This window comes from Parambassis ranga, chromosome 1 (genome assembly GCF_900634625.1).
Source record: "Parambassis ranga chromosome 1, fParRan2.1, whole genome shotgun sequence".
NCBI lineage: Eukaryota > Metazoa > Chordata > Actinopteri > Ambassidae > Parambassis > Parambassis ranga.
In genome coordinates this window covers 3,554,455-3,582,023 of record NC_041022.1, presented here as the reverse complement: position 1 = coordinate 3,582,023, position 27,569 = coordinate 3,554,455, and the positions used below count along the sequence as shown (strand labels likewise).

Below are 27,569 nucleotides of genomic sequence, written 5' to 3'. Positions count from 1 at the left end.
TTGGTTAATCATCATCATCATCCTTATGATTGGCTGTTTTTATTCAGGTGTTTCTGTTTATGTATAAAAAAAAACAATGCAATGAAGGAGTGCTGTGCACCTTTTTACAAAAACCTCCTCAGTAGCTTATTTATATGAAGCAGCTCCTCAGACACAAACCTATGATAACAGATCAGCTCTGCTTCTTAAATTCTAAAACATCAGAATCAATATGCATTTTTTAAAAGACTCAACACATGTATAGTTTTTAGAAGGACTGTAATGCTGATTTTCATTTTGCTGTAAATAAACTTTTTCCTCTCTACTGCACCTCTCACTGTTTTAATCCCAATCTTAAAATTATTGTTATAAAAATATTTGTTGGTCTGAAATATAAAGTCGACTCAGTCCCACAAAAAAACACAACCCGCCTACAGAGCTACATGCCTAGAGGGCGCTCATGAGTTCATCTTCAATACATGGAGAGATAAGTATTTTGATGCATATTGATCAGTTCAATAACTGTGTTTTGGGTTTATAGGACTTTATTCATTGAAGAGTGACTCAAGAGCGCCCCCTATGGCACAGGAGGTTCAGATAGCTTTGTAGAAATATAGAAAGTCTCTGTTAAATCCCCTCAGTACAGTGTATCACACAAGCTAGTTCAACGCAACACAAGATCCCTGAATCGGACAATGGATGATGTCCACAAATACAAAAAAAAATACAATTACACAACAATAAAAACACACATCAGAGTTCCACTCCTCGCTGTCAGACACCAGCGGACCTCCTTCGTCTTTTAGTCATCTGTGAGAATTCACCTGAAACAGAATGTGAGAAGGTTCATTAAACTCAGCTCCACACCAGGCGGACATGTTAGCCAGCTCATGTCTGACCTCTGTCCCCTTTCGGTCCTCTGAGTCCTTCAAGTCCAGGAAGTCCTCGTTCACCTGACGCACAGACACACAAAGGTTTTACAGAACTAGAATCTAACAGAAAATCATTAACTTTTCTTATCCTACTTATTTTATGCTCTCATATCAAAACTGACACAAGGGTTTCATTAAATATTCAGAAGGGGTTAAATAGTGGTCGGATTGTTATGTTTAAAATGATGAACTATGATAATAAAAACCTGATATTGTTATTAATAAATAGCAGAGCGGCCTTGTAGTAAAGCACGTCCCTGCATCCATGACTCCAGCTGTGGTTGATCAGAACTTAGTCAGTTCTGACAGCTGCTGACCCGCTGCTCTCTGCACACGATCCAAAGTTCTCTAAGACAGAAAGACGTGGCTCTGTCTGCATGTTTCTGAATGCTAGAAGTGGAACCTTTAAAAGTGGATCTGAGGATCAGCTGGTAACTCTGCAGCTGAAAGGGAGTCCAGGAAAGGTGGAGTCACATGAGGCAGCTTACAGTCCCTGACTCAGTTTGTTAATATGACAGCGAGGACATCCTCATCAGATCAATGGATCCTTCAGTGACCTGAACGAATTTCAGGTTTATGGAACTGACCAATCCAGGCTCAGACTGAGAAACAGGCTGATGGGTAACACAGTAGCCTACCTTTCTCTCCCTTTGGTCCTGGGAATCCCACATCTCCTTTCTGTCCTGGTCTCCCAGGTGGTCCTACGATGGCACCGTATGCTGTGGAAGATAATGCCGGTCAGCTTTTTTTAAAGTTATTTTAATGTAAAGTTTAGTTTGAAATGTTCTTTACTTTTGAAGTATTCCACTAAATCTGTGACGTTTGCATGGGAACCAAACAGGCGGGTGTATCCTGGTGGACCTGGAGGACCAGGCGGCCCAGGTGGTCCCTGGACGACGCGTTCACTGTGTGTCTGCTCGTTGTTGTGCAGGAGGCCGTGAGCTGTGAAATCAGGGACAGGCAGAGAAGGGGGGATGTAACCAGGAGGTCTTTAACTCCAACAGCCTGTGCAGCTCTCATGGACTCACATTTGAGGTATTCCACCACGTCCACCATGTTGTCCGTGGAGCTGACCCACCAGGTGTGTCCTGGTGCTCCTGGAAGTCCCGGTGGTCCTGGAGGTCCTTGAACAACTCGTTCAGAGTCCCTGACGACGCCGTGAAGCAGACCTTGAGCTGCAGATTAAAAACATCAGTGTCTGTCTGGACAGGTTCAAGTTCTGGTCTGTGATGTCATCAGGTCTATTTACTACCTACATTTGATGTAATCTGTTACTTTGACAGCTATGCTGGAGTAGTCACCGGTGTCCGGGCTCCACCCTCTGGCCCCAGGAACACCAGGCTCTCCCTTGTGTCCTGGAGGTCCAGGTGGGCCTGGTGGACCAGGAAGTCCAAACATGGCTCCCATCACACTGTCACCTGGTTAAAAAAAAATCCACCACATTAACGTCTCATTCCTTCAGATGAAAAGAGGTGAAGCATCCTTTAGACTCACTCCTGATGTAATCTTGTCTCTGCGCTCTGTGTGTCTCTCTGTTGGCATGGTCAGTGAAGGAAACCAGGCTACGGGTTGGGCCAGGGGGGCCCTCAGGACCAGGAGGACCAGGGGGCCCTGGAGGGCCTCTGAAGGCAACACCTGTTGGAGGACAGAGGTAATATTTTTTTGACACGTTGGCAGCAACAGTCCACCTAAATTTGAATCCAAACACTCACTTTGCAGGTAGTCACGAATATCAGAGCTGATGTAGTTCCCAAATCCTGGTGGTCCAGGTGGTCCTACTGGTCCTGGAGGTCCAGGGGGGCCTTGTGGTCCAGTGGGCCCCTGAGGGCCCACGATCGATTGAAATCCACCTAGTTAGACAATAAAAAACAACATGTGTGTGCAGCACTAACTCAGCTGAAAAGTGAAGTGTCCTGAGAGTCTTTAGTTCCTGTGGACTTGTGGTCAGGTGGTTTACAGTCCTGTTGCCATGGAAACCCATGTGCAGTGTGGTACTGTACTGACAGCATGGAGGCAAAATCAACACCATGAGCTCAGACCTCTTCATTGTACGCTGCCTGTATTTGTCTTTCTTACTTGTTAGCAAGTTTCCAGGCAGACCTGGAGGTCCAGGAGGTCCAGGAACACCCACCAACCCCCTTTCTGTGGACAGAGAGGACCCACAGTTTGACACAGCAGGACACCTGTAACACAAAGGACGAGCTCACACTTACCGTTCAGGAGACCGAGGACACGCTCAGCCACCTCTTGCTGATCAAAGCCGTACCCACCATGGCCTGGAGCTCCAGGAGGTCCAGGCGGACCAGGAACAGCGACATATCTCCTCACATCCTCTCCTGGACATGAATGGTGGACAAGAGGACATGAGAAAACGGTGCAAGCTCAGGTGTGGTTCCACCTGATTCTTACTCACGCTGTAATAGGGTGATGATGTCATTGACAGAGATGGAGCCAGGAGGACCTGGAGGACCTGGAGGACCAGAAGTCCCGCCGTAAACTGCTCCTGAGGCTGGACAGGGTAGAAGACAAAGTTCTCATATGCACAGTAGGTCAAAAAAATTAGTATGTTACTTTGTCGTACCCTGAATGTAGGCGAGGACTCTGCTGGTAATGTCATCCACCAGCCCGTCCCCAGCAGCCCCAGGGGGCCCAGGAGGGCCAGGAGGACCAGCCGGACCCTGAGTCCCATCGTATCCTCGACCTGAACCTGAGCAGGTAGACAGTGGTGTTAGTTCTACATCTTATGTGGTAAGACTGAATCCATGACATCACTGGTACAGATCGTACTCTGGATGTAGCTGAGGACTTGGGAGGCGACGTCATTCACAAGAGCATCTGCTGCAGGTCCAGGGGCCCCGGGAGGACCAGGAGGCCCAGGAGGTCCACCCAGGTACTCTCTGACGCCACTGCCTGCAGATCATGTGACTTAGACCTTCATCCATACAGCACATAGTGTCACATTAAGCACGGTTAACACACAGTGAACTTACTCTGGAGGTAGTCTGCGATGTACTGGCCCACATCAGCTGATGGTCCAGCCTGGCCTGGGAACCCTGAAATGAAAACCCATTATTTGTAATCTAAAGTTTTAAGGTTCATGATTGATTAAAGAAAACCTTCAGAATTATCAAAGTGCACACACCAACACCTGGTTCTGCTGGACTTCCTGGTAGACCTGGCTGTCCTGGTTCACCTGATGACATCATTGTTTACAGTTTACAGCTGTCTGTAGAAAAAGTTCAGTGTGTGAAGAGTGTTGTAACTTTCTGACCTTGGTAGCCCCGTGGTCCCTGTTCACCTAAGACAGGGAACAGAAGAACATTTTAACCTGAATCATTCACTGAATTCTTCCACACATGGTTTCAGAGGTTTCTGATGGGCTGAACCTACCCTCTGGACCCTGTGGGCCAGGCGGTCCTGGAGGTCCCGGTGGTCCAGCAAAGAAGGTTTCTGGGAGAAAAGGCATCAAAATGTTAATGATTGTGACACGTCTGAGGTCATCTGAGATGAGACTTATCTCACCAACCTGACGTTGGCACAAAGCTGCCTGGTTCTCCTTTGTCTCCTGGAGGTCCAGGTTTACCAACACCTGTGAGGAACCAACCGAGATCAGCAGGGAGAAATCTTTATTTTAACCCTCCTGTTTGCTTGCCTGGCTCTCCGGGAGGTCCTCTACGACCTGGAGGACCCTGTTTACCCTCACCTGAACAACATCATGAAAAGAAGTTTTTACAGCCAGCCTTAAACTTACCAGCAGGACCAGCAGGCCCAGGAGGCCCTGGAGGCCCAGGTGGGCCGGGAACTCCAGCCATGGAGGAGAGTTCTGTCAGAAAGACACTGATTGGTATCAGTCACCTGAATGTTACTGGTATTAGTAAAGAAACAGAGCGGTACTCACTGTAGGATCCAGATCTGCTGACTGTTTCAGAACTGACGCTGACACCAGACTCACCACCTGTTCCTTGTTCCACATAATCTCCATTTTCACCTTTCTCTCCTCGTTCTCCTTTAGGACCTAAACATCAAAATACAAAAGAATCAAAAAGGAGCTAAAAACAGGCAGAATCATCAGAGGCTGGACGTTCTGGTGGTTCTTTAATACGTCAGAACCTCTTTATTCTCCATGTCTGCATTAAAAATCCTGCAAAAATAAAGAGTTCATGCCAACAAGGTTCTGTAAAAGCAGAAAGTTCTGCACCAATCCTATTGGCTGTTTTTGGAGGGAACACTGGAGATGCTGCAGTCTTAATTGGACTGCAGTAAAACGCCATCACTGCTGCACTCTAAAGCATGTGAACTAGTGATCATTGAGGCATCATCTGGGTCACCTGGAGCTCCGGGGAGACCAGCAGGGCCAATGGGACCTGACAGCCCAGGAGGTCCAGCAGGACCTGGAGCTCCGGCTGGCCCTGGAGGTCCGGGGATGGGCACCGAATCAGAACCAGCTGAAAAAAACAAGAGACAAAAATCAGCTTAAAGTAGCCGATGTCCTGTTTAATCAGTCCTGCAGGTGTCGTTCTTACTCGCTGTGAAGACTTTACCAGGAGATCCTGGTTCACCTGAAAACCAGAGAGAGGTCAGAGTGGAACTTGTGGCAGCGACAAACATTACATATGGCCTAAATACGATACATCACTAGCGCCAGCATCAGGCCAACGTTAGTACTCGTCCTTCTCCTTAGTTTATAACCAAAAACATGTGAAGCCCAGACTGCCGCAGCTGCTTTACTGTGAGCGTTACCTTTAACACCAGGTGATCCTGGGATTCCTGCGATACCTGCAGTCACATTTAAAATCCACATGTTTAAACCTGAGAGTGCACAGAGTGAAATAATGAACTCTGGTTTGTCTTTGTACCTGGGGGTCCCTGCAGCCCAGGGGAGCCTGGAAATAAACACAGATGCTTAATCATCCCACTCCTCAGAGTGTGACATGCTGTCAGTGCTGGACAGTCTTTATACCTGGAAGACCAGCATCTCCGGGAACTCCAGGTGGTCCTCTGATACCAGGAAGTCCTGTGGAACCGATCTCACCTGTCACAGAGAGACGGTCACAGGAAGTTACAGCGTGTTTGATATATATATATATATATATATATATATATATATTCTTTGTCTCTCACTGTCCACACCTGTAGCTCCTTTAGAGCCCTTTGGTCCAGCAGGTCCTTGGGGTCCAGGCTGTCCTGGTTCACCTTTAATGGCAGAAAATAGGCCTGTTATTCTTTCATTCTCAGCAGGTTGTTTTTATGGCTATTTAAATTATTTAATCACCTAAAAGAAAACACATAAATATCCTAACAGTCAGCCTTTAATTGGTTAAAATGAACTGACTGGTCACAGCTGCAATAAAACCCACCTGCAGGTCCACGTGGTCCCCTCTCTCCAAGATCTCCTTTGGTTCCTGGGAGTCCTGCTGTTCCTCTGTCCCCTGATTAAAAGACAATCACCAGCAGGGTCACTGATCAATAGCTGATGAATCAATAAGCTGCAAAGACACATCCAGACTGTTGTCTGTAGTTAAACATGAAGCACGCTCAGCTGCCTCACCTTGAGCTCCTGGAGGTCCGGCTTCACCCTGGAAACCCTTTGGACCAGGAGCACCTGCAGACAGTTACCACAGATTCAACACACCAGGAACTGCTGATCAATACCTGCAGATCAATTTTTGACAGGAATCAAGTCTTCACCTGGACTACCTGGGGCACCGTGTTCTCCCATGCCACCTAAACCAAACAAACCGTGTTCAGAACCACATGTACGCTTCTTTAAACATCCTACCATCATGACCTTTGACCTCACCTTTTGGACCCACAGGTCCAGCAAGACCAGCAGGACCGGGGCGCCCAGGCTCACCCTGAGACCCTGTCAAAACCAGCATCATAATAACTACACAACTCAGAGACTGTACAAAGACGGACGACATGACAGCGCCCCAAAAAGTGAAGTCAAAACATCTGGAGCGCCCCCTTGTGGCTGGCTGCAGTACAGCTCATAAACCCTGCCTCCTCCATGTTAGGATGAGATACAGACAGACAGATACAGAAAACTGAAAGTACTGACGGTGGTTTATGGTTTGTTAGTTAGTATTTATCACACTGATCTGGGTTCAAATGGATTAAAGATGGCATCTTTTTCCAACATGGCCGCCCGCAAGAGAGATGTTTTGCCTTCACTTTGGTGCAGTGTGCCATTTGTTTTACAGTCATTGATTCGTTAAGGCTCTATGTGACATCAACCTTTGTCTCCTTTCTCTCCAAATCCAGGAGGTCCAGACTCTCCACGGGGGCCCATCGGCCCCTCCCGACCCCTCTGACCCGGCGGCCCCTCAGACCCTGGTTCTCCTGAGCAGAATGAAGGACAGACTCAGCTTCTGCTGCCTCTCACATTCAGCATCTGTGCAGATTGAAGTGTAGTGAAGTATATACCTGCACTTCCCTTCGGTCCCCGCGGTCCGTCCAGTCCTGGGTGTCCCATCTGCCCGGGAGGACCTGAAGAAGTCAGAACAGTGATGAGTGATGATGTCACACTGTAGAAAAACCTGCAAACCTTTGGTTTGAGTCTCACCTGGCAGACCAGGAAACCCGCTGTCACCTGTAAGAGACACATGTTAGTGTCCGGCTCTGGTCTGAACACAAGAGCAGCACAGTGAGGACTCACCTTTCTGTCCCAGTGCACCGGGGTCACCTGTAAGCAGACATCCAGCTTAGTGACCGATACAACTGATCAATCAGTCGCTGCCTGATCAAACATACCTTTGGGTCCGGGCTCTCCTCGCTCTCCTTTCAGTGAGTACGCCAGTGTGTCTAGACACAAACACAGGTGTTTTAGCCGGGTTGTTTCTGTGTGAGGTCAGCTGACCCAGCTGTGTTTACCTCTGACGGCCCCTGACTGGAGCTCAGCTCGGACCAGCTGCTGAACGGTCCTCTGCAGGGAGTCGCTGTCCTGACCCACCCCGGCCCCGGCACCACCTCCAGCGCCAGCAGACCCCAGGTTGATGCTGTTGTCAGAGCGGGTGAGGGTGGAGCCAGCGGAGCTCCTGCCGATGTAGGACGAGTCCAGCGGGTCGAGGATGTTGATGCCAGAGGAGGCGGATAGGCGGCTGGTCCTGGCGGACGTGGTGCCGGTGATGGCTTCCAGAGCCTCCACTCGGTTCTTCAGGCGCCTCACCTCCTCACCTGTGAGCGAGGCAGATCACCGTCAGTGACGGTTTAAAGTAAAACACGCAGCTTCAAACACATTTTACCCAGAGCGATGAGTCCGAAGAGGAGGCCAAGGAGGAGCAGGAGGCTGAGCAGGAGGCCCAGCAGCCACTTCCACCAGCTGCAGCAGGAGCAGAAGCTGAAGGGCGACTGGTCTTTACGGATCTCTGAGAAACAAACAATGAGAGATCCATTCAGTAAATAGTCTGTTACTGAGCCGTCGTGACCAGCCTGACAAAATTAAGTATTACCTGCGTAGGTAGATTTGTCTTTTGTGGCAGTTTTCACGCTTGAAACTGTAAAAATAAAATATAATAAATCACATGAATTTCATGCCAAACACATGTGGTTGAATATCAGGTTACATTTATCCTCTGTCCCGTGGTCCGCTGTGCTGGAGGACAGTTTCTGCTTCTCCCTCTTCAGTGAGTCCTCAGAGTACAGATCTACGGGACAGACGTAACACAGCATGTTAGCGGCCTGACATGTTACCCTGACGGTCCTCCTCGGACTGTGTCCTACCTGCAGCACCGGCAGCTCCAGCAGACATGAACGTCTTGCCCGTGTCTTTGGCCATGACGAGTCTCTCCGTCTCCTTCCTGATGGGAGCGTCCAACACAAACCTGAACTCTTTTCCTGCTGCGGCCTCGTCGTTGATGGGACTGCTAGGTCTCACTGTGGGAAACACACAACGTGATGATTAAGACACAACGTGGACTAATTCCTGTAAAGGATTCTTCTCTGCAGAGGACACACCTGTGGTTGGACTCATGGCAGAGACATTTTTCTGCACTCCGTACACTGCGAGGACACAAACATCATCATCATCGTGATGTCAGTATTTATTTTGTGTTGCTGTTGTGTGTCATGGTGTGGGTCTGTGCTTTACCGATATGTGAGTTGGTCCCAGATGGAGAGAGGACAGGGGGGCTGGCGTAGGACAAGTTATTCTGCACACCGTACACCGGAGCTGCAGGCAGACAGAGACATAAGATATTTATCTGGGACAGAGTCCAGTTTAGGACCTAATGTCTCTGAGACATGACGGCTCACCGGAGCTGTTGGCTGAGAGTCCAGCGCCGACTGAGGGAGCGCCGAGGGTCAGGTTGTTCTGAAGACCTGATGAGACAGACCAGAAGAGACATTCATCGTCTGTCTGTCCCAGGACTGAAACCCTCCTTTCACAAAGGAGGACATCCGTCATGTGACTGACCTGACGGGTACAGGGCGGAGGTCGCAGACAGGTTGTTGTGGTTGGCGTTGTAGCTGTTGTAGCTGCTGCTCACACCTCCAGGCCAAATGCTGCCGTACTGCTCTGAAGGGGAGGACGGAGAGAAGAGTCAGACCATCACAATACTCTGAGCAGAGTGTGAGCAGAGTCCCGGCAGACCGGCTGCACCTGTGCCGGAGCGCTCCGGCAGGGCCCGGCTCTCCACGCTGGCCTTCTTGGGGATGGGCAGCGTGTTGGTGGGGGACTGGGTGGGGCTGGTGGAGCGGGAGTTTGCCCTCAGGAGGCGCTTCACGTCGTCCAGCTCGGTCCCTGCGGAGCAGCAGTAACAGAGTGTGTCAGACAGAGGCGCTGTGCAGCGTTTCAGGGATGTAAGCGGCTCGGATCCTCACAGCTGGCGGGCGGCGACGCACTCTGCAGCCTGGCTCTGATCTCGCTCTCTACACGGAAACAAGTCTGGTTATTCTTTGAACATGTCCGGGATGTTTCTGGCTTTACAGTGTGGGCGTACCTCTGCTCTGAGTTCTCCCTCTAGTGGCAGACGTTGGCACTGCACTTGACATTCCTGCGAACCAAACAGACCGAACATCATGGCTGGTTTCTGAGCTGCTTCCAGAGTTTAACCCTTGAACTCACCGTACTCCTTCCTGCTGTACTCGGGGGACGAGTTTGAGCTGGAGCTTTCTGCAACACAGAAATAAACCTGATGTCATCACGGCTGCCTCTTCCAGACCGAAGGCCGCGTGACCTTTTCCTCACCGTCAAAGACCTCTGACAGAGCTGCTGCCATGGTCGGCACGCCCTTCCTCTCCTTCTGAGGCGGAGAATAAGTGACAGCAGAGGATGAAGGTCCTCGCTTCATCTCCCCGCCTCCTCCTGAGCTGTAGCTGCTCTTGGACACAGAGGAAACCGTCACAGCCCCGAGGCCGCCCTCTCTTTTTGACATGCCAGAGGACCCCCCTCCAGCAGCCCCTGCACCCGAGGCCCCAGAGCCACCCCCTGATGCCGCCCCTCCTCCTCCACCTGAGGATTCAGCAGCAGAGAAAGCTCCGGCAGCAGTGATACCGATTCCTCCGCTGCCCTTGTAGGCTCCTCCGGATCTGCCGGAGCTGCTGGATGTGATCAGGATGGAGCTGCTTGTGCCGCCGGAGCCTCCTGATGCGGCTCGCCCACCTGACCCACCTGCGCTCAGAGAAAGATCACCTGAAGGAGAAAAAATGAACGCCCACATCAACCTGACGTGGTGCCTGCTGGGGCTGCCAGAGATCCCAAATTCAGCAGCAAGACTGAACTGGCAGAGTTAATATTTGACCGTATCAGAGCTCATTCCAGCTGTTTTTGTTATGATATGACATTCTCCAGGTAATACTCTGCTTCAGCTACTCTGTCTGAACACGCCTCCTTAACATAAGATTTATGACACACGCACAGTTAACTGCTGCTGCTGGATGATCTCTGCCTGCCAGGTATTTCTGACATTTTGATTCACTTTAGGTTCCCATATATTTATGTTTTAAAGATTTTATAATATTTTCAGTTTTAGCCTCTTTGCAGATGACTTCTGGTCCAATTGTCTCACTGATTTTTATTAGAAAGCTCCAATAAACACATATGGAGAGCTCCAAACTTGTGTTAGCTACGAGAACGTGAACAAAGTGCCGCTGTTAGACTCAATACAGGCAGAAAAATCATTTTAAAAAGCAAGTAAACACTGTTTAAAATGAAATAAATGAAAGAGTTAAAAAGAAAAAATGTTGCTATGTAGCCTGTGCTACATGGTTTGTCTGTTTGTTTCTGCACAAAAGTCAGTTAATGAAGGGTTAAAGAAGAAGACTGCTTCATCATCATCATACACTGATGACAACTGAATGCTCATTCTGCTACATGTAAGCTAACGTGTGAGACATCTGATGGGATGAGCGCACAGTGACTGACGGCACTTCTAAGGGTTAAATACCACTGATGTAGCTGCTCCTACCTCTGCTGCTCCCTCCGGTCCCTCCACCAGAACCGACCGTAGTTAGATTTTCCATCCAAAGTGACCTGCTGCACCCACAGACATGATCCAGAACATGTGAATGACAAAGAAGGAGCAGAGTTTCTTTACAGTGACACCCTGAGGCTCACAGCACACACAGCCGTGTTTGTCTCTGCTCATATTTCTCTCTTTTGTGGCCCCATAGAATCCAGCATGATTCAGAGTGTTCACCTGAAGCTCTGCAGAGAGGGCGCAGCTCTTTGTTCGCCTGATAAATGTGACTTTGTTGTGAACAAAAAGGACCGACGGTGTAAAAGTAACGTCTCAGATTTCACTCAGGTTCTCAGATGGACTGAAAAATACCTCGTTCCTCATGACAGGCAGAGACGCCAACGTCGTCCAGGAAAGGGTTAAAATTCATAACTGAATTGTTTCATTTTAAAGCCAGAATATTCAGAGTTTGTTTATTGAAAGTTAAAACCATATGGTACCACCCTGTTTATTACATGTCAGGCGTCAGGTTGTATTTACTGCAGTGTTGTTCATTGTAACACCACCAGGGGGCTGCAGAGAGTCAGAGAGAGCTAAACAGGGTGTCTTTAAAAATGCATTTTTACTGCTTACAGAAATAGATAGATAGATAGATAGATAGATAGATAGATAGATAGATAGATAGATAGATAGATAGATAGATAGATAGATAGATAGATAGATAGTTTCAATCACTGCAGAGTGGATATTTCAGAGGAAAAACTGTTTCTCACTTTACACGTGATTAAAAATTAAAAATAATCAGCATGTATTGATCCTAATTTTACATGTAAAGCTCACAGAATTGACCTAAAACACTCTTAAAGCATCATTCACACAGACCTCCTCGGTTTTACTCCATGAAAAGCTTCTTTTTGTTTTGTACTTTCTTTTCATGTAGTGCATAAATTTGTTGTTGCATGTGTTTATTACACATTGAGCTGTAAAACTTTTCAAATCTTTGTTGAATATTTTCAATTTTTCAAAGAAACTTTTCAACTTTCAAAGAGCAAACAAACATTTCAGATCCACAAACTTCATCTTTAAAAATCATTGTTTGATTAAAACAACATGAGTTTTTAAACCTCTGCTCAGCTGAATGTCAGACATGCACAGGTCAACCTGCAGCGAGCTTAAACTACACAGCAGGCATAAAATAAATCAAAAATACTTCTCATTAAAAGTCATTTTTAATGTGTTTACCTTTCAGATCATCTGTGTAAAAACTCTGCGTCCTCTCCTCCTCCTCCTCTGAATGTGAGTCCAGGTGCAGCACCTGGGTCTGGATGTGCCTGCAGAGTTTATGTGTTGGCTTTGTCTGACTCACAGCTTCAGTCGACAAGTTCCAACAGAGAGTCGGGGTGTGTGTGTGTGTGTGTGTGTGTGTGTGTGTGTGTGTGTGTGTGTGTGTGTTGGCAGTGCAGGAGAAAAACAGCTGCAAGCTCAGATAATTAAAACCTAAAACACGAGCTGAACACTGTGCTGCTGTGCCGTGGTGCTAATGACTTTATTTAAGATGTGTTTTACACGTGTGTGTGTGTTGTGTGTGTGTGTGTGTTGTTTACCTGCTTCAGTATCTGTGCTTTTATGCAGTTTATAGTGACCAAAGGAGAGCACACACACACACACACTGAGCACTGAGCTGTGTGCTGAATCGTCTAAAACTGCAGTTCCTCCTGTGTCCACTAGGGGCTGATTCTAAGAAATGAGTCCATCCTCATAGACCTCCATGTTAAAATGTCAACATGTTTACAGCTGAATGAACTTTTAGATCACCTTTTATGCCTTAAAGGGATATTTCTGTATTTTTTATATGCTTGCTTTGGGCAAATTTGTATTATTAAAACAATCCAAAACAACAGCTGACATGTATTGTGCAGACTGTTCTCCAGAACTATTTAAATGTTTAACTAAAAATCTTTCGGTAACTCAAACTCATTAATAACCTGTGTATGTAAGTGTTTTTCATCCATTTATCATGTCGCAGCACATGACACACAGACACATATAAGAACACCATCTCTGGTGTTCATCTCTCTTTCTCCTTCAAAGTAAAAGCCCCAGCTTGTTTTGGTCTTGGCTGAAACTGTTAACTTGTCACTCCAACACGGCTGCTGTGTTTACGAGCCTTCGGGCTCAGGAAAATGATGAGTGTCAGTCAAAACTGCACCGCCGGCAGCTGGATGTGATCAGTCAGGTATGTTTTCGGCCTACATGTTCTTACAGCCTCCACAAAAATGTGAATGTGGAGACGATATGAAGGATCCTCAGTGCAGTGACTCATGCTTTCCCACAGGTGCATCACCTGAAACTGAGGGTTTTCAGAGAACATTGACTGATCAGCTGTAAATCACATTTACCAATCAATGCCTCATTCAGGGTTCTGTGGGAGACACACTTGAAACCGTGTGTGTCCATCTCTGAGCTCCGATGGTGTTCTGCTCCATCTCTGAGCTCCGATGGCGTTCTGCTCCATCTCTGAGCTCCGATGGTGTTCTGCTCCATCTCTGAGCTCTGGTAGTGTTCTGCTCCATCTCTGAGCTCTGCTCCATCTCTGAGCTCCGGTGGTGTTCTGCTCCATCTCTGAGCTCTGATGGTGTTCTTCTCCATCTGATGGTGTTCTTCTCCATCTGATGGTGTTCTTCTCCATCTGATGGTGTTCTGCTCCATCTCTGAGCTCTGGTGGTGTTCTGCTCCATCTCTGAGCTCTGGTGGTGTTCTGCTCCATCTCTGAGCTCCGATGGTGTTCTGCTCCATCTCTGAGCTCCGATGGTGTTCTGCTCCATCTCTGAGCTCCGATGGTGTTCTGCTCCATCTGATGGTGTTCTGCTCCATCTCTGAGCTCCGATGGTGTTCTGCTCCATCTCTGAGCTCTGGTGGTGTTCTGCTCCATCTCTGAGCTCCGATGGTGTTCTGCTCCATCTCTGAGCTCCGATGGTGTTCTGCTCCATCTGATGGTGTTCTGCTCCATCTCTGAGCTCCGATGGTGTTCTGCTCCATCTCTGAGCTCTGGTGGTGTTCTGCTCATCTCTGAGCTCTGATGGTGTTCTGCTCCATCAGCAGCGGCAGGAATTCCTGGCTGTTGTTGCTGAGGGTGAAGCGTGAGGCTGCAGCGCTCCAGCGGAGCCTCGGGGCACGTCAGCTGACAGCTGCGTCCTTTCAGAATGCACTGAATGGATGAGGATAATAAATCAGATATATCAGAGCAGACTGACTCACAGAGCAAAGATGGACGCCTTCCAGAGCTTTTAAAATGTACACGCAGAGTTTTCTGAGGTTCAGACCTTCTGACTCAGCGTTCAGCTTGTGAGCCCGGTCACAACCTGAGAGGTCCACATCCACCTCACAGACCAGGCTGAGGACCAAAGGGGGACCAGGCCGGTTCTGTTACTGTGAAACAGCTGCTGTCTCCAATAAAACCATCCAGGTGTAACACTGTATTTAATCACTGCATTTTTCAGAGTTTTCGTTCTTTTTTGTTCTTTCAACTTTTTACTGATTTTTATGGCTGATGTACAAAAGAGCTGCTAAACGTTACCAAACAATGATAATAGATGTTTATTTTTTTATGAGTGCACATTTTCTGTTTTGTTGAATGATTTAATTTTCATGTGTGTTTTTGTTTCTATTGCACATGTTTTCATTTTTATTGTTGTTTATTGTGTTTTAATTGTTGTAAATCACCAAGTAACAAAACAGTGCTAAACAAATAGTTTAATAATAATCTAATATTTGATTATGTTTTTGTAGCTTGTTGAGGAATCTCTTCTTATGCCTAATGACTTTTAAATACAAGGATCACGTGGGTGTGGGTGTGTGTGTGTGTGTGTGCGCAAGAGAGAGAGAGAGAGAATAATGTATTCTGACCTAAATAAAAAATAAAAACTACATACACGTATCTAATCTGATAAATATCTATAATTAGATAAATAAAAAAATAATACCCTGGAAAATATACTTAACCGGAAATTGTTCCTTACCCCGGATGTCTAATCGCAGTACTTCCGGGTTGAGTGTCATGGCGGCGCCCTGAACGCTGCAGAGAAACATCAACAGTTGTGATATCGCCGTTAAATCGACGGAGCCGGCCGCGTGAGCGCAGCCATGACGTTTAAAGACGGCGTGAGGTGGAACGTCAGGATGTCCGCGGTGTACGCGCTGGGAGTCTGGACCATGATCGGCTCCTACGCCTTTTTTAAATACACAGGTCGATGGGAAGGACTGCCAGGTGAGACACACACACACACACACACACACACACACTGCTGTTGACAGCTGTCACTGAAGCAGCTCATTACACTTTCTTTATATTGTCGTCATTATTTATTCCTCAAACATGGTATCAGTGTATTATTATCAGTGGTGGAAAGTAACTAAGTATTTGTACCTAGTTACTGTACTTAAGTAAATGTTTATGTATTTCTACTTTACTTAAGTAAAAATAATAGTGATACATTTTTAGTGTCTGTAGTTCCTTGTTCCATGTGATGAACACAGTGCTGGACTGATGTGAGGTCAGACTCTGCATGGAGGTGGTGTCACGCTGCCAGCTGTGTTTCTATAATGAGCCTCAGTCATGATGCCGGTGCTCTGGCTCAGTTAGCTAACTAGTTAGCTGCTGTCTGCTAACACAGGTCCATCCATTAATGTCTGATTAACATGAATCATAACATGAATCTACAGCAGGAACACTGACACAGTAAACATGCTGAATGCCTGTTTGTTATCAGCAGCCTCTCTGTTCACTTGATGCCCACAGCCTGCCTCATGACACACAGACCTGTCCATAGCTGCTTCTGGACTGAACATGTACATTAACTACACATGGTCCATTTTCATTTAAGATGATTTCTTTGATTATTTTAACCTGTTCAGATCCTTTGCAATGGAAATCAATCATATATATTCAGTGTGTGAGTACTTTTACTTTGAATACTTTAAGTACATTTAAAAGTACTTAAGACTTTTCCTTAAGTACCAAGCTGCAGTGCTTCCTCCACCACTGAGCATTAGGCCGTCGTGTGATGTGCTGTAGTGTTATCCTCTTATTCATTTTGATTTTTCAGCTTTCATATCTTGAGAGAGAAAATCCTCTGTCAATAATAAATGTGTTTGTCTAACAGTGAAAACTGAAGAAGAGAAAGAAAAAGAAGAAGAAGAGGATCCCAACAGGGTGGTGTACAAGACCGAACACACCAAGTCTGTCATCGTCTACAAGAAGGACTTTGTCCCCTACACCACCAGATTATACAACCTCATCAAACCGTACATGGGAGATTCTGGAGGTGGAGACGGGGACAAGTAGCTTCAGAGAACAATATGAACGTGGAAATCTGTATGAATGTGTGAGAGAACATTAAACTGGTCTGAGGATGCTGCTGCTGACCCTTCATCGTACTCTGTTAACCAGGTGCTGTCCTGGTCATCCAATCTGTTTCCAGCTTCTCTGACAGAGTGTGTGTCCTTCTCGCTGCCTTCAGGTTCAGTCCTCTTCAGCGTTCCTAGTGATGGACGACTGCAGGAGCTGAATGGAATTCAGCCTTCATCACAACCTGATATTATTCCACATGCCAGAAACATATAAGTCTCATTTTAACTAGAAAAAAACATGATTGTTTTAATTAAGATTAAGATTAACTTCATTTTAAAATAAAACTTTATTTTAAAGTTAATCTTAATCTTAATTATTAATTATTAAAACAAATGTATTCTAACATAAATAATAGATATATAAGTAACCACTGTACCTGCCTTAATAAATAATTATTAGATATATAATAGAATGATAAAATACACTTTACCTGGAATTTTTATTTCCCTAATTATTACTGTATTTACATGTACACAGTATTTTTATTGGTGTTATTTGACATCTTTTTTATTTTTACTACTTTTTTCTCTCTTAATTGTGAAATAATTTATAAAGATAATAATAACTTCATTGTTTTAAAATAAGATTAACAGACATTTAATAATCCACAGGATCATTCTTAAATATTGGGATGAAAATAGAGAATAAATATTACATCAGCAAACCGGAAACACGTTTCTGCCACTTTCGGCCTCTAGAGGGCGACGTCGTCCCGTCAGCGCTTGCGTCTTCCCGGAAGTGACAGCGTGCTCTCCAACACAACCACACAACCATGAGAGCCATCGTTCAGAGGGTCACCAAGGCGAGTGTGACAGGTAAGCTGCGAGCAGAGACAGGCCGCCGTGCTGCGGAGGTTCAGCCTGGCCGGAGCTAACAGCGTTCAGTTAACAATACCGCTGACCCGGCGTGTGTGCTAAGCTAGCTGTGTTAGCATTAGCCATCCCGGTTGAATGAATCAGGGGGTCCAAGCTGAGTCCAGTCAGAGCGCTGACAGCGGAACCAGTTCAGGCTGTTTCACCGCATGAGTGCTCGAAGTGTCTTCCGGATGTCTGCCGGACTGACAGCTGAGTGACAGCCGGGGCCTCACGCCCGTCGTCCGGGCTGTCAGTCTGCTGCTTCTCACGGAGCGACAACAACAACAACAACAACAGGAGTTCAGATGGATTCAAGCCACATACACTTTAAAAAAAACAAATCAACGTTTCACAAAGTCAGAACTTGATTTCCACACATAGAAACTTTATCAAAACTAAGTTTATTATGCCTAAATATCAATTTTAATATTTTTACTGCACCTGATTTGAATGTTTCACAACAAAATCACATTTCAGTATCTACAGTGCAGCTGTTATCTGCCAGAAGTTTAGTTCCAGGAGTTCAGAAATACATAAAAATGTTGCGTTGACATCCACATATGTAGAAGAAGATTGAAGCGTATTATTATGACCTGGATGACTGAGAATCTTCATCATGTTTGACATCCACAGTTAGCATCATAAGGGTTTAAAACCACATCACAAAATGTGTCTTATTTTCATATAAAACCTGAAAAACTAAAGTTTTCTGACATGAAGACAAAATATTTGACGAGCCATCAGCGGTGCCTTTGGACCTCATCAGCTCACTGAGAAGCACAGTCATGATGGAGTCATGGCGTCAGACCTGAGTGAATGATAGTCACTGTGACAGCGTCTCTGTTGTTTTTGACTCATTCACCTTTGTGTGTCTTCCTGCAGTGGGCGAGGAGCAGGTCAGTTCAATAGGACGTGGACTGTGCGTACTGCTGGGGATATCAGTGGAGGACACTCAGAGAGATGCTGAGTACATGTGAGTGTGAGCCGAGCAGACTCTCACACCAACAGAGCGTCCACTACGAGCAGGCCAGCCAATCACGCTCTGAATGTTTGTTTGAGATTCAAACATGGCCTCCTGCTTACGCAGAGTGTTTTATTTTTTACGTTTTTCTTGTTAGTGTGAATAGTTTATTTTTGGAGAATTGTTAACTGTGACAAACGTCGGCCTCTGAATCCTCGCTGCCTCTGTGTTTCCTCAGAGTTCGTAAGATCCTGAACCTGCGTCTGTTTGAGGACGAGAATGGCCGAGCGTGGAGCAAAAGCGTGATGGAGCGGGACTTTGAGGTGCTGTGCGTGAGCCAGTTCACCCTGCAGTGCATTCTGAAGGGCAACAAGCCGGACTTCCACTCGGCCATGCCCGCAGAGCTGGCTCAGCCCTTCTACAGCAGCATCCTGGAGAACATGAGGAGCGCCTACAAACCGGAGCACATTAAGGGTGCGTGGAGCAAACTTCCCTGTCCCCCTTTAAAGTGCTGCACTGCTGTGGCTTCCTGTCGGGCCTTTAAACTGCACATCACCCCTCTGTTTGTCCCTCTGGTGAAGCCACAGATGAAAAATAGTCTTCATTTGAGCAACCATTGTGAAAAATGTGGAGGCCATGAGAGGCCAGGTGAGTCCGCAGAGGCTGCAGGACAGCCGGAACAAAAACCTGCCTGTTTCTGAGCTAATTAAAAACAAAAGGGTCACCGTTACCGCCACCGACTCATGAGTCTGGACCGCTGCCTCGTCCCCCTGCTGTTTAATTGCCTGTATTCCCACCTCAGCGTGGGGTTATGACAGTGTAGGGGGGCCGGATTATCGGCGCTGTGACGCGCTGGCGGTGACGGTGGCAGTGAATTGGGTCAGCCCACCGGGGAGCAGGTGCGGAGAACACCTTGTCCCAGCAAGGGAGGCATAAGGCTTCCTAATTAGTCCCCCCCTCCAGAGAGGAAAAGTGATGACGCAGCGCCTTTCCACCGCGGCTTCATTGTGCAGATGGTGTCATTAATCTCAGGGACCCGGTGGAAGTAAGAAGAACATTTAAGTTGAAACTTCCTGTCCTCACGCAGCCCCTTTGTCTTTGTCCCCAATGTCTCATCTCATGTCTCCGTGTTAGAGGGTGGAACGCCGACAGTGACAGATTTCACATGTCAGGTGGTTATATGATGTCTGCTTCCTGTTTGTTTTTGTAGATGGGAAGTTTGGGGCCTGCATGCAGGTCCACATTCAGAACGACGGGCCTGTCACCATCGAGCTGACGTCCCCGAGCGGCCCCATGGACCCCAAACAGGTAGGACGGAGAACAAAACGTTTAGTCAAATTATAATGAAGATTATTTTAAGAATGTTTTCACTCATAGCATAAAATGTTTTTGTTTGTGAAAATCTTTTGTTTTCACTAAAAAAAACCTGCAGCATTACTTTAGAATGTGACATTTAGGGTTTATTTTTAACCACTTGGTGGCGCTGTTCGCTCCTCTGTGTGGTGCAGGGATGAGACACATGGATGGGTAAAGCTGTGATTTATTTTCTGCTGTAGGTTTGTTGGAACACCTTTAATAGAAGTCCGTCAGAAAACACTGACCAAAAAAAATGCACTAAAAATATTATATTATATATTTTATTTTATAACTATAACCCAAATGTCCAAATTTCATCATATCTTTTCCTCATAAATTTGTCATAAATTTCTCTTCCCGCACTTGAAGCCTTCATATTCTTGCTGCTTTCACGTCAGAACGTCGTCAGACTCCGCTGCAGTCACCCTGAGTGAATAATGTCGAGCTGTTCTGCAGTACAGAGAATATTCTGCTTAGATCTATAAACAGGTTCGTTCCTCCGACCGCCTGAAACCGCTTCCTGTATCCGTCTTTCTGAATCCACCCTGCAGGGCCCGGCTAACGTCCTCATGCCGCTGGCCGTCGGCCGGCTTTGGCCGCCCTCCCCTCGGTGGGCTTGGCTCGCTCGCCCAATGGGAGGCATGTTAAGCAGTCCTCAGAATTTTAATCTTGTCTGTTTGGGATGTTTTTCTGTGGAGGCTGAGGAGCCAAAGCCAAGGCTGAACATGAGGGATAAAAGGCCAGCCAATAGGCTAAGCTTGGCAGTGGTGGGTGGGGTGAAGCAACAGCCAACAGACACTGCTCCTTTCTTTCCATGAATCAGGGATTTGGTCCCCGGCAGGGTCAAACAGCCGGCAAACAATGGTGAGATCCAGAGCAGTGGAAGTCTTCCTGTGCTGTTTCTGTGTGTGTGTGTGTTTGTCTGGACTCAACACACACCTGATTCATGTGACGTTTGACCATGTTAGGTCATCAAGAGTCAGAGTTTAGGGTTTGAATGGTCGACAGTTATTTTTTTGAGTGAGACGCTTCAGTGTCCACTTTATAATTTACAGAAGAAAGTCAGGTTACCACAGTAAGAGTTTTATTATTTTATTTTTATTTATTTTTTCAGGATTCTGACAAGAAAAAAAAATTGTATAATAAACTTTTTTATTTTAAAAATAATTTATAAGAATTAAAAGGCCAGGATGTATATGAAAAAGAAAATATTTTAAATATTTTCTAATGTTAAAAAGCCATTATAAATTAAGTATTTAGACAGGAAGTGATGATTCTGAGGGTAAAGGTTCCCTGTTTTTAATCATGAAAATGGAGCGCAGCATGTTAACAGGCTCAGCTGGGATCACACTGACTTCTGAATAATGGAACGTCTTATGCAATGCTTTGGATTTTTAAGTCGACATTTACTTCATAAATATTTCTCTGGCAGCCATAAAAGTTTTATCATGTGTGTTTACAGGCCTCTCACAGATGACTGGTAGCGTACCTGCTTCAACGTTTCTGTTGTGATGTTTTATGAAACGAGGAGGAGGAGGAGTGATTGGAGCATTGTTGTTGTGAAGAGTTGTTTTGAAGTGTGTGTGTGAGAGTGAGCAGTCACAACAATAGACACATTGAGCTGATCATATGACAGCTCAGAGAGAACAGAGGCGGTTGTGCGCTCAGCTTGGGAGTGTCGGTCTGCGTCTCCTCCTCTTTGTGTTTCATGAATCCTCCTCATTGCTATGCATGCTGGGACCTTTGTGTGACCACTGAACGTGCCGCAAAGGTCACGATCTGCAAGTCATGATGCAGCATGTTCACGGTGGGAGCGCTCAGAAGCTGGCACGCTCCGAGCTGCCAAAACACAAATGTTACGCTTTAAAGTTCACATAAAAATATGATTTATTGGTATTTTAACACTGAAGAAGTCGGCTGATCTGTTCAAGAAATCAAGGACGTTTCAGTCTCTTGGACCTCACTGCCCAAAATAAGATGATAATAGAGAACATGCTGTAGCTTTAGGAGCCATGCATATGACTGTTTGTCAGGATTTTGGTGTTTTAACAAGTTGTTTTCAGGGTTTAAAGGGTTAAAATACAGTTTTCCCAACATGCATGGATCCATGTTGTCCTAGCAGAGGTGCACTGGTTGGTGTGGACGTCTGACAGCAGAGAGCATTAGTTAGCCAGCAGTGACAGCTTTGACAGTGAAGCTAACAGTGATACAAGGGAGGTCACTGTGTCTGTGTGTCTGTAGCAACCACGGTGTAAATGGGCGCCCTGTGACGGGGAGGGTTGTTGGTGGATGCTAAAGATGCTAACATAAACTGCACATGAATCTGTAAGATAGAAACTTCATTGATGAGCCGCTTTGTCCTCGGTGTCTCTGCAGCTGTCGAAGCTGGAGAAGCAGCAGCAGAGGAAAGAGAAGACGCGCTCCAAAGGCCCCTCGGAGTCGGGCAGGGAGAAGAGCGCCCCGCGCTCCAGACAGGACCCCAACGCCAGCAGCGGAGCCGAAGGAGACGTGTCATCAGAGAGGGAGCCATAAGTCAGCAGGGTGAGGACTCACCGTCAGTACCTCACTACATCAGTGTGCTGCTGTAAATATTTCTGCTTCTACACATTTTTCACTTGAATGTTTTTTTTTTTCCCTTTTGCTGCTGGATTTTTTTGGCCACTTGGGGGCAGTGTCACTCACACAGAATACGTTGCTGCTGCACTTTTAAACACTTTAACACTTTCTGACATCACCATGTTTTCAGCTGGGACACAATACCAACACAAAAGAGGAAGCAGCAGCCTGGAATAAACTCAGAGATGTAAACTAAATATAATAAACTAAACCTCAGAGTTGTTGATTGTTGATTATTCTTTTTACAAAGTTGTAAATAAGCTGGAATCAGTATGTACAACATGTTCCAGCTACAGGTCAGACGGAGACTCTCTGACTGCTGCTCATCATGTGACTCCATCATGGCGTCCTGCTGGTTGCTGAGGAGGACGGGACTTTTAGTTTTTACTGACGGTTTAATGTGAGACATTTAGGTGAAGCTGTGCAGGAGGAGATTAGCAAACCCTGTTTTTCAGCTGTGCAGGAGGTCTTTGTCATCAAATATATTTGTCCCCAGAAATTTGTCCCATTTATCACATCAGTTTGTCTTCTGGAATATGGCGGCGTTACATCTGCAGGCAGCAGCAGCTCCGGCCTCTCTGCTGTCTGAGCCGCTCTCTGTGTTGTTGTTGACACTGCGGTGAAACTCGGCAACGCTCATGAGAGACAGACCTGTTTGTTTCTGCTTCTGTGGTTCATTGTTGTGGGGATGGAAGAGTGTGTGTGTGTGTCTGTGTGTGTGTGTGTGTAGCTGGGGTTCCTATTTGCCTTCAGTATTTGTTTACTAGTGCAACAACAGACGGGTTGAGGGAGGCTTTCAGTCAGCTCTGCCCTCCCTGCTCGGGCTGCGCTCCTCACCCTCTAGGCGCCATACCCGCGCCTTAGCGGCGGCCATGCTTTCCTGTGAAATCAATGCTCACAGGCTGTGGTGATGTCACAGGAAGAACACCTACAATTTTAGGTGATCGCGTTCTTCTTTAATACTTTTGTACACATGCAGTCTGTTCCCAGACAGCAGGGGGGGGGGGGGGGGCTTGCACTGTAATCCCCATGTGCATGCTGGGTAAATATGCGCCCTGGGACTCGGAGACCTCAGCACCTTCTTACATAAAGTGTGTGTGTGTGTGTGTGTGTGTTCCTGAGGTTTGCTTTGCATGACTTAAACATGAGCCGTGTGAAGTGACAGTCCTCCATGATCTCCTCTGCTCCTCCTTCCCCATCTACACCACCACTTTGTGTGTCTGTCTGCATGAAAAAAACTGTCCCGTCTGTCCTGACCTCAGGACCACCTGACCTCTGACCTCATCACCCATCATCAGACAGAAGCATGGAGGCCAGCAGAGGCCTGTCTGTCCACATACTTTTGCACATATAGTGTTTTCTGTAACTAATCAACAGATATGGAGGTGATCAATGTAGCGATTAATCTTTTTAAGAATAAGTACTTTTTAGTTTTTATATGTAAAAACAATACACAGGCCTTTAATATGTTCTGCTACAGCTTGGAGCTGCTGCTGTGTAATCTAGGACACTACAGGCTGAATATACGAGCTGCAGGTTGAAATAAAAGCGCTGTGTGTTCTCTGGTGCAGATGTCGTCATGGGGACGTGATGCTGAGCCCCGTTTCCTCAGGAAGCCCTTCACCTGCTGCGGCGCTCGCACCTGACGGAGGTCCTGTCCTCCTTCCTGCCCGTCACAGAACACCGTCCCCTCCCCCGGCATCCACGGCTTCCCTCCTCCACTGTCATATAGGTGTAGCAGCGAGGACGCCTGGTCACATGACAGCGTCCTGTCAGATTTATGAAGAGGGCGCTGAAGGCGGCTGATGAAGGATGGAGCAGACATCAGCAGCACGGCGCCGCAGCAGCTTTGTTTGTTTGGTTTTTTTTTTTCCCCACTGCGCTTTCTTTTCCACGTTTCAGCCTCCATCTGTCTGTCCCCGTCTGTCTGGTAATCTCTGCTTACAGACATGGCACTGACGCCGGAGCACAGCTCCGCTCCAAGTCTTCGGCTTACAGCGCAGGCACTGAACATCAGGGCGGCCTCGCCTCGTCCCACCCCTTCTGCTGGACCACAGGGGACCAGATTTCACAACAATATGCACCCTGATCATTTTTCATAAGGTCATGAAGTACTGGAAGGGACGGGACACTGCTACGTCTGTACTTCTCTGTAAACAGCCCCGGTTAGCTTGTTGTTGTTGTAGCTAATGTCCCATGTTGTGTTGCCATTACTTACTGAATTACACTAGCTACCTCAGTCACTTAAAAAACCTCTTCTTGGTGCTAACGGGTTTTTCTTGTTCTCCTCTTACTCGTCACTTCGAACACAACAACATATGTCAGCACAGAAACGTGGAGGCTAGACGAGCATCATCATGTTGGTTTGGGTCCCGGTTTGGGTCCTGGTTTGGGCTTTTCGCTCAGTCAGCTCCAGGCCTGGGATGGAGTGGCTGCAGCGTCAGTGACTCTGAGCCAGTTTGTCTCAATTACCTGAACTTTACCTCTGTGGAGAGGAGCCAGCTGCGCTTCACTATCAGTGTGGGAGGCTTCACCACAACACATCTGCTATTTATTCCATTTGTCTGTGTCCTGCTGCCGCTCGGCAGATCTGAATGTACGCGCTGTCGCTTCATAAAGACGAGGGTAGAACGTGGCCCCTGCTGTGTTTGTGTGTGTGTGTTTTATTCTGCTTGTTTTAGCAGGGATGCATGTCCTGATTTCTCCTTTCAGCATCACCACCTGGCCCTTTTTCTTTTTGTTTTTTCGAGCTATTCCTGGCCAAACACACCACCTCCCTCCCCCTCCCTCTGTTGGTGCTGAGCTGAGGTTTCTCCGTGTTGTGGTGGTGGTGGTGGAGGCAGAGGCAGAGGAGCTGCTGCAGCCCGGACCTGGGAGCTCTCTGGGAGAGGAAAGACATGACCCAGATATGTCTGCGAGCCTGCTGGCCTTTAGCAGAGCCTCAAACTGGGGCTGTGGAGCTGCAGCCTTCCTCTGCAGTCTTGACTGCATTGGGATGCCAAAGAGCCAGGAGGACGCAAGGTTATTGATGTGATGCACCCACACACCTCAGAGGGCTGGAGGAGGGCGGCCGGGCAGATGTTTGAGGGCGTGTGTGTCAGACCAACATGTCTGTGTCGGGGCTGCAGGGCGGTGGGAGTGGACGCGGTGTCTCTCGGACATGGGAAAGTGGGTTAAATTCCAGGCATTCTCTTACATCTGAAGCTGCTTTCTACAACTTATCTTACATCTTGTGTGTGTGTGTGTCCTTTGCCAAGCCCACTGGCTATGGAAAAACAATTTAACTGGATTTAATTTGTTGCCCCCTCCTCCTCCTCCTCCTCCTCTTCCTCCTTCCCCTCAGTGTTTTTTCTCCTGTGTGCGACTCGGAGGTTGAGAATTCATCTCGTTTCGCAGCTTCATGCCCGGTCTGAGCTTTGCTTTGTGAGTCAGGCCAGGTTTCATGGCAGCTGTGGGGCCTCCGGTTGTTTCACACTCTTGTCTCTGGACTCTTTGAATGTTGTGTTTGTTTCGGCTACATGAAGATTTTTCTCCAAACTCTCCTGACGACCTGTCAGTCCGATCTTTTGCCTTTTCTTGTCTTGATCGGCGTTATCCTCCATGCTCTTAACTAAAGGGTTAATAAAGCACAATGAAACCACGTTGCCTGGAGCCCTGACCACTTTTTCCATTCCTGCTGGAAAGTTTCCAGAGCTATTTATATGAAACCTCAGGCCCGACAATCAAGAAAAGCCGCTTGGCTGGGATCAAGAATGATCCATGATCCCAGAAGTCGTGTTTCGCTCAGTATCACTGCATCAAAAACCTTCACTGGAGTCTGTGTGAAGCAGGCGGCAGTGACATCAGAACAGAGAAAACACCACCGCACCTCTGATCTGCTCTGGATGATCTGTGGACGCGCTCATTCCAGACCAGACCCAGTGTCCGAGCAGAAACACAAATCCACGATCTGGCTCCGACGCTGCGCACACTTTAAAAAGATAACGTATTACTGTTATTATTGATAGAACTGCCGTGTGTGTAGTGTTTGGCAACAACAAACAGAACTTTGTCTTATCATTACTCAGCAATAAGTCCGAGCCGCTGCATGAGGTATCAGTAAATTCCCAGTGGAGGGCAGTCAACGCCACGCAGCTTCTGTTTTCATCATCTCTGAATGTGTGATTTATTCATTTGAGTTTACAGATGCCTTCACACACAGTGTCCCTTTGTGCACCTGTTTAGAAGCATTGTGTATTGAATCATTAAATAAAGGTGCACTTGATTTACACACCTTCATGGATGCAGCTTATCTTATTGAGTGCACAGCTGCAGCCTCGCAGCGCTGCTGTCAGTCGTGTTTCCTGTCATGTTTTGTGGTATCAGTTTAAACCCACCGATGCAAACCACGGCGACAAACAAGGTGCGCTCCCCTTTTGTCTGTGGTAACAAACATGTGACTTTAATGCTAATGTTGCTCTTTGTCTGGGAGGTAATGGAGGATCATTGTTGCCTGAAGATGCAGCTTCATCAGTCTTGAAGGAGAAGCACTGTGCTGCCTGGAATCCAACTGAAACCCACAGAGACCGATGCTGTATTAGAGCTAAAACTGACCTGGAAGTGACAGGGATACTTTAATCTAACAAATTCTGAGATTATTCTGGTAATATTACCCCTCCTTCTCTTCAGATTTAGTATTTTTTCTTAGCCCTAATACACCGCAACACCAGACTGATTCTTTGTAAAGTACAACATAGGAATTAGAATTGCTAGCCAGGCTAGCCATTAGCAAAATGGCCGATCCAAGCAGAGACTTTCTGTGCATACTTTCAGTCATACAAACAAACGTTAAGATATTTCATTGTGTTTTTTGTGATTGTTCCTGTATCGATTCAACTGGTGTGGCGTTAGCAAGACAACAGCTAACAGCCACATTAGTCTGAAATAAAACGTAACAAAAGTGCCGCAGGAATGAGTTGTAAACATGTTAGCATGTTAGCACTTCCTGTCCCCTCAGTGTGTGTTGTATGTTAGCATGTTAGCTCTTCCTGTCCCCTCAGTGTGTGTTGAATGTTAGCATGTTAG

General features: G+C 46.8%; 3 protein-coding genes across 6 annotated transcripts; 2 read left to right on the top strand and 1 right to left on the bottom strand.

Annotated features, from left to right (window-relative positions):
* Positions 1-23: 23 nt before the first annotated feature.
* LOC114443132 (collagen alpha-1(XVII) chain-like) lies at positions 24-12,664 on the bottom strand. Of its 3 annotated transcripts, none has more exons than XM_028417062.1 (51): positions 12,551-12,664; positions 11,318-11,385; positions 10,099-10,542; positions 9,976-10,023; positions 9,851-9,904; positions 9,732-9,779; positions 9,511-9,651; positions 9,325-9,426; positions 9,165-9,230; positions 9,001-9,081; positions 8,868-8,912; positions 8,634-8,786; positions 8,477-8,557; positions 8,363-8,407; positions 8,156-8,278; positions 7,785-8,087; positions 7,665-7,715; positions 7,570-7,596; positions 7,477-7,503; positions 7,338-7,400; positions 7,149-7,253; positions 6,712-6,774; positions 6,600-6,635; positions 6,460-6,513; positions 6,269-6,340; positions 6,042-6,104; positions 5,872-5,943; positions 5,768-5,794; positions 5,652-5,687; positions 5,435-5,470; positions 5,240-5,356; positions 4,810-4,926; positions 4,663-4,734; positions 4,438-4,500; positions 4,302-4,361; positions 4,183-4,209; positions 4,054-4,104; positions 3,902-3,964; positions 3,699-3,821; positions 3,493-3,618; positions 3,325-3,420; positions 3,125-3,247; positions 2,988-3,053; positions 2,624-2,761; positions 2,406-2,546; positions 2,168-2,329; positions 1,940-2,086; positions 1,704-1,853; positions 1,550-1,630; positions 879-932; positions 24-803 (listed from the first exon to the last, which is right to left on the bottom strand). In XM_028417062.1, the coding sequence occupies exons 2-51, from the start codon at positions 11,370-11,372 to the stop codon at positions 754-756; spliced, it is 4,548 nt and encodes a 1,515-aa protein (XP_028272863.1). In that variant the 5' UTR covers positions 11,373-11,385; positions 12,551-12,664; the 3' UTR covers positions 24-753. The 3 variants fall into 3 exon arrangements, with proteins under 3 accessions (XP_028272863.1, XP_028272879.1, XP_028272873.1); XM_028417078.1 differs by having other exon boundaries at positions 10,099-10,521; XM_028417072.1 differs by having other exon boundaries at positions 11,318-11,382; positions 12,551-12,635.
* A 2,685-nt stretch (positions 12,665-15,349) lies between these two features.
* LOC114443169 (small integral membrane protein 26-like) lies at positions 15,350-17,121 on the top strand. 2 transcript variants are annotated; one of them, XM_028417093.1, is made up of 3 exons: positions 15,350-15,575; positions 16,471-16,678; positions 16,758-17,121. In XM_028417093.1, exons 1-2 carry the CDS (start codon positions 15,452-15,454, stop codon positions 16,650-16,652), a joined length of 306 nt encoding a protein of 101 aa, XP_028272894.1. In that variant the 5' UTR covers positions 15,350-15,451; the 3' UTR covers positions 16,653-16,678; positions 16,758-17,121. The 2 variants fall into 2 exon arrangements, with proteins under 2 accessions (XP_028272894.1, XP_028272893.1); XM_028417092.1 differs by lacking the exon at positions 16,758-17,121 and having other exon boundaries at positions 16,471-16,724.
* A 295-nt stretch (positions 17,122-17,416) lies between these two features.
* dtd1 (D-aminoacyl-tRNA deacylase 1) lies at positions 17,417-26,147 on the top strand. The gene is made up of 6 exons (XM_028418116.1): positions 17,417-17,533; positions 18,455-18,545; positions 18,772-19,007; positions 19,744-19,841; positions 22,266-22,430; positions 24,077-26,147. The coding sequence occupies exons 1-5, from the start codon at positions 17,491-17,493 to the stop codon at positions 22,419-22,421; spliced, it is 624 nt and encodes a 207-aa protein (XP_028273917.1). The 5' UTR covers positions 17,417-17,490; the 3' UTR covers positions 22,422-22,430; positions 24,077-26,147.
* Positions 26,148-27,569: the final 1,422 nt, after the last annotated feature.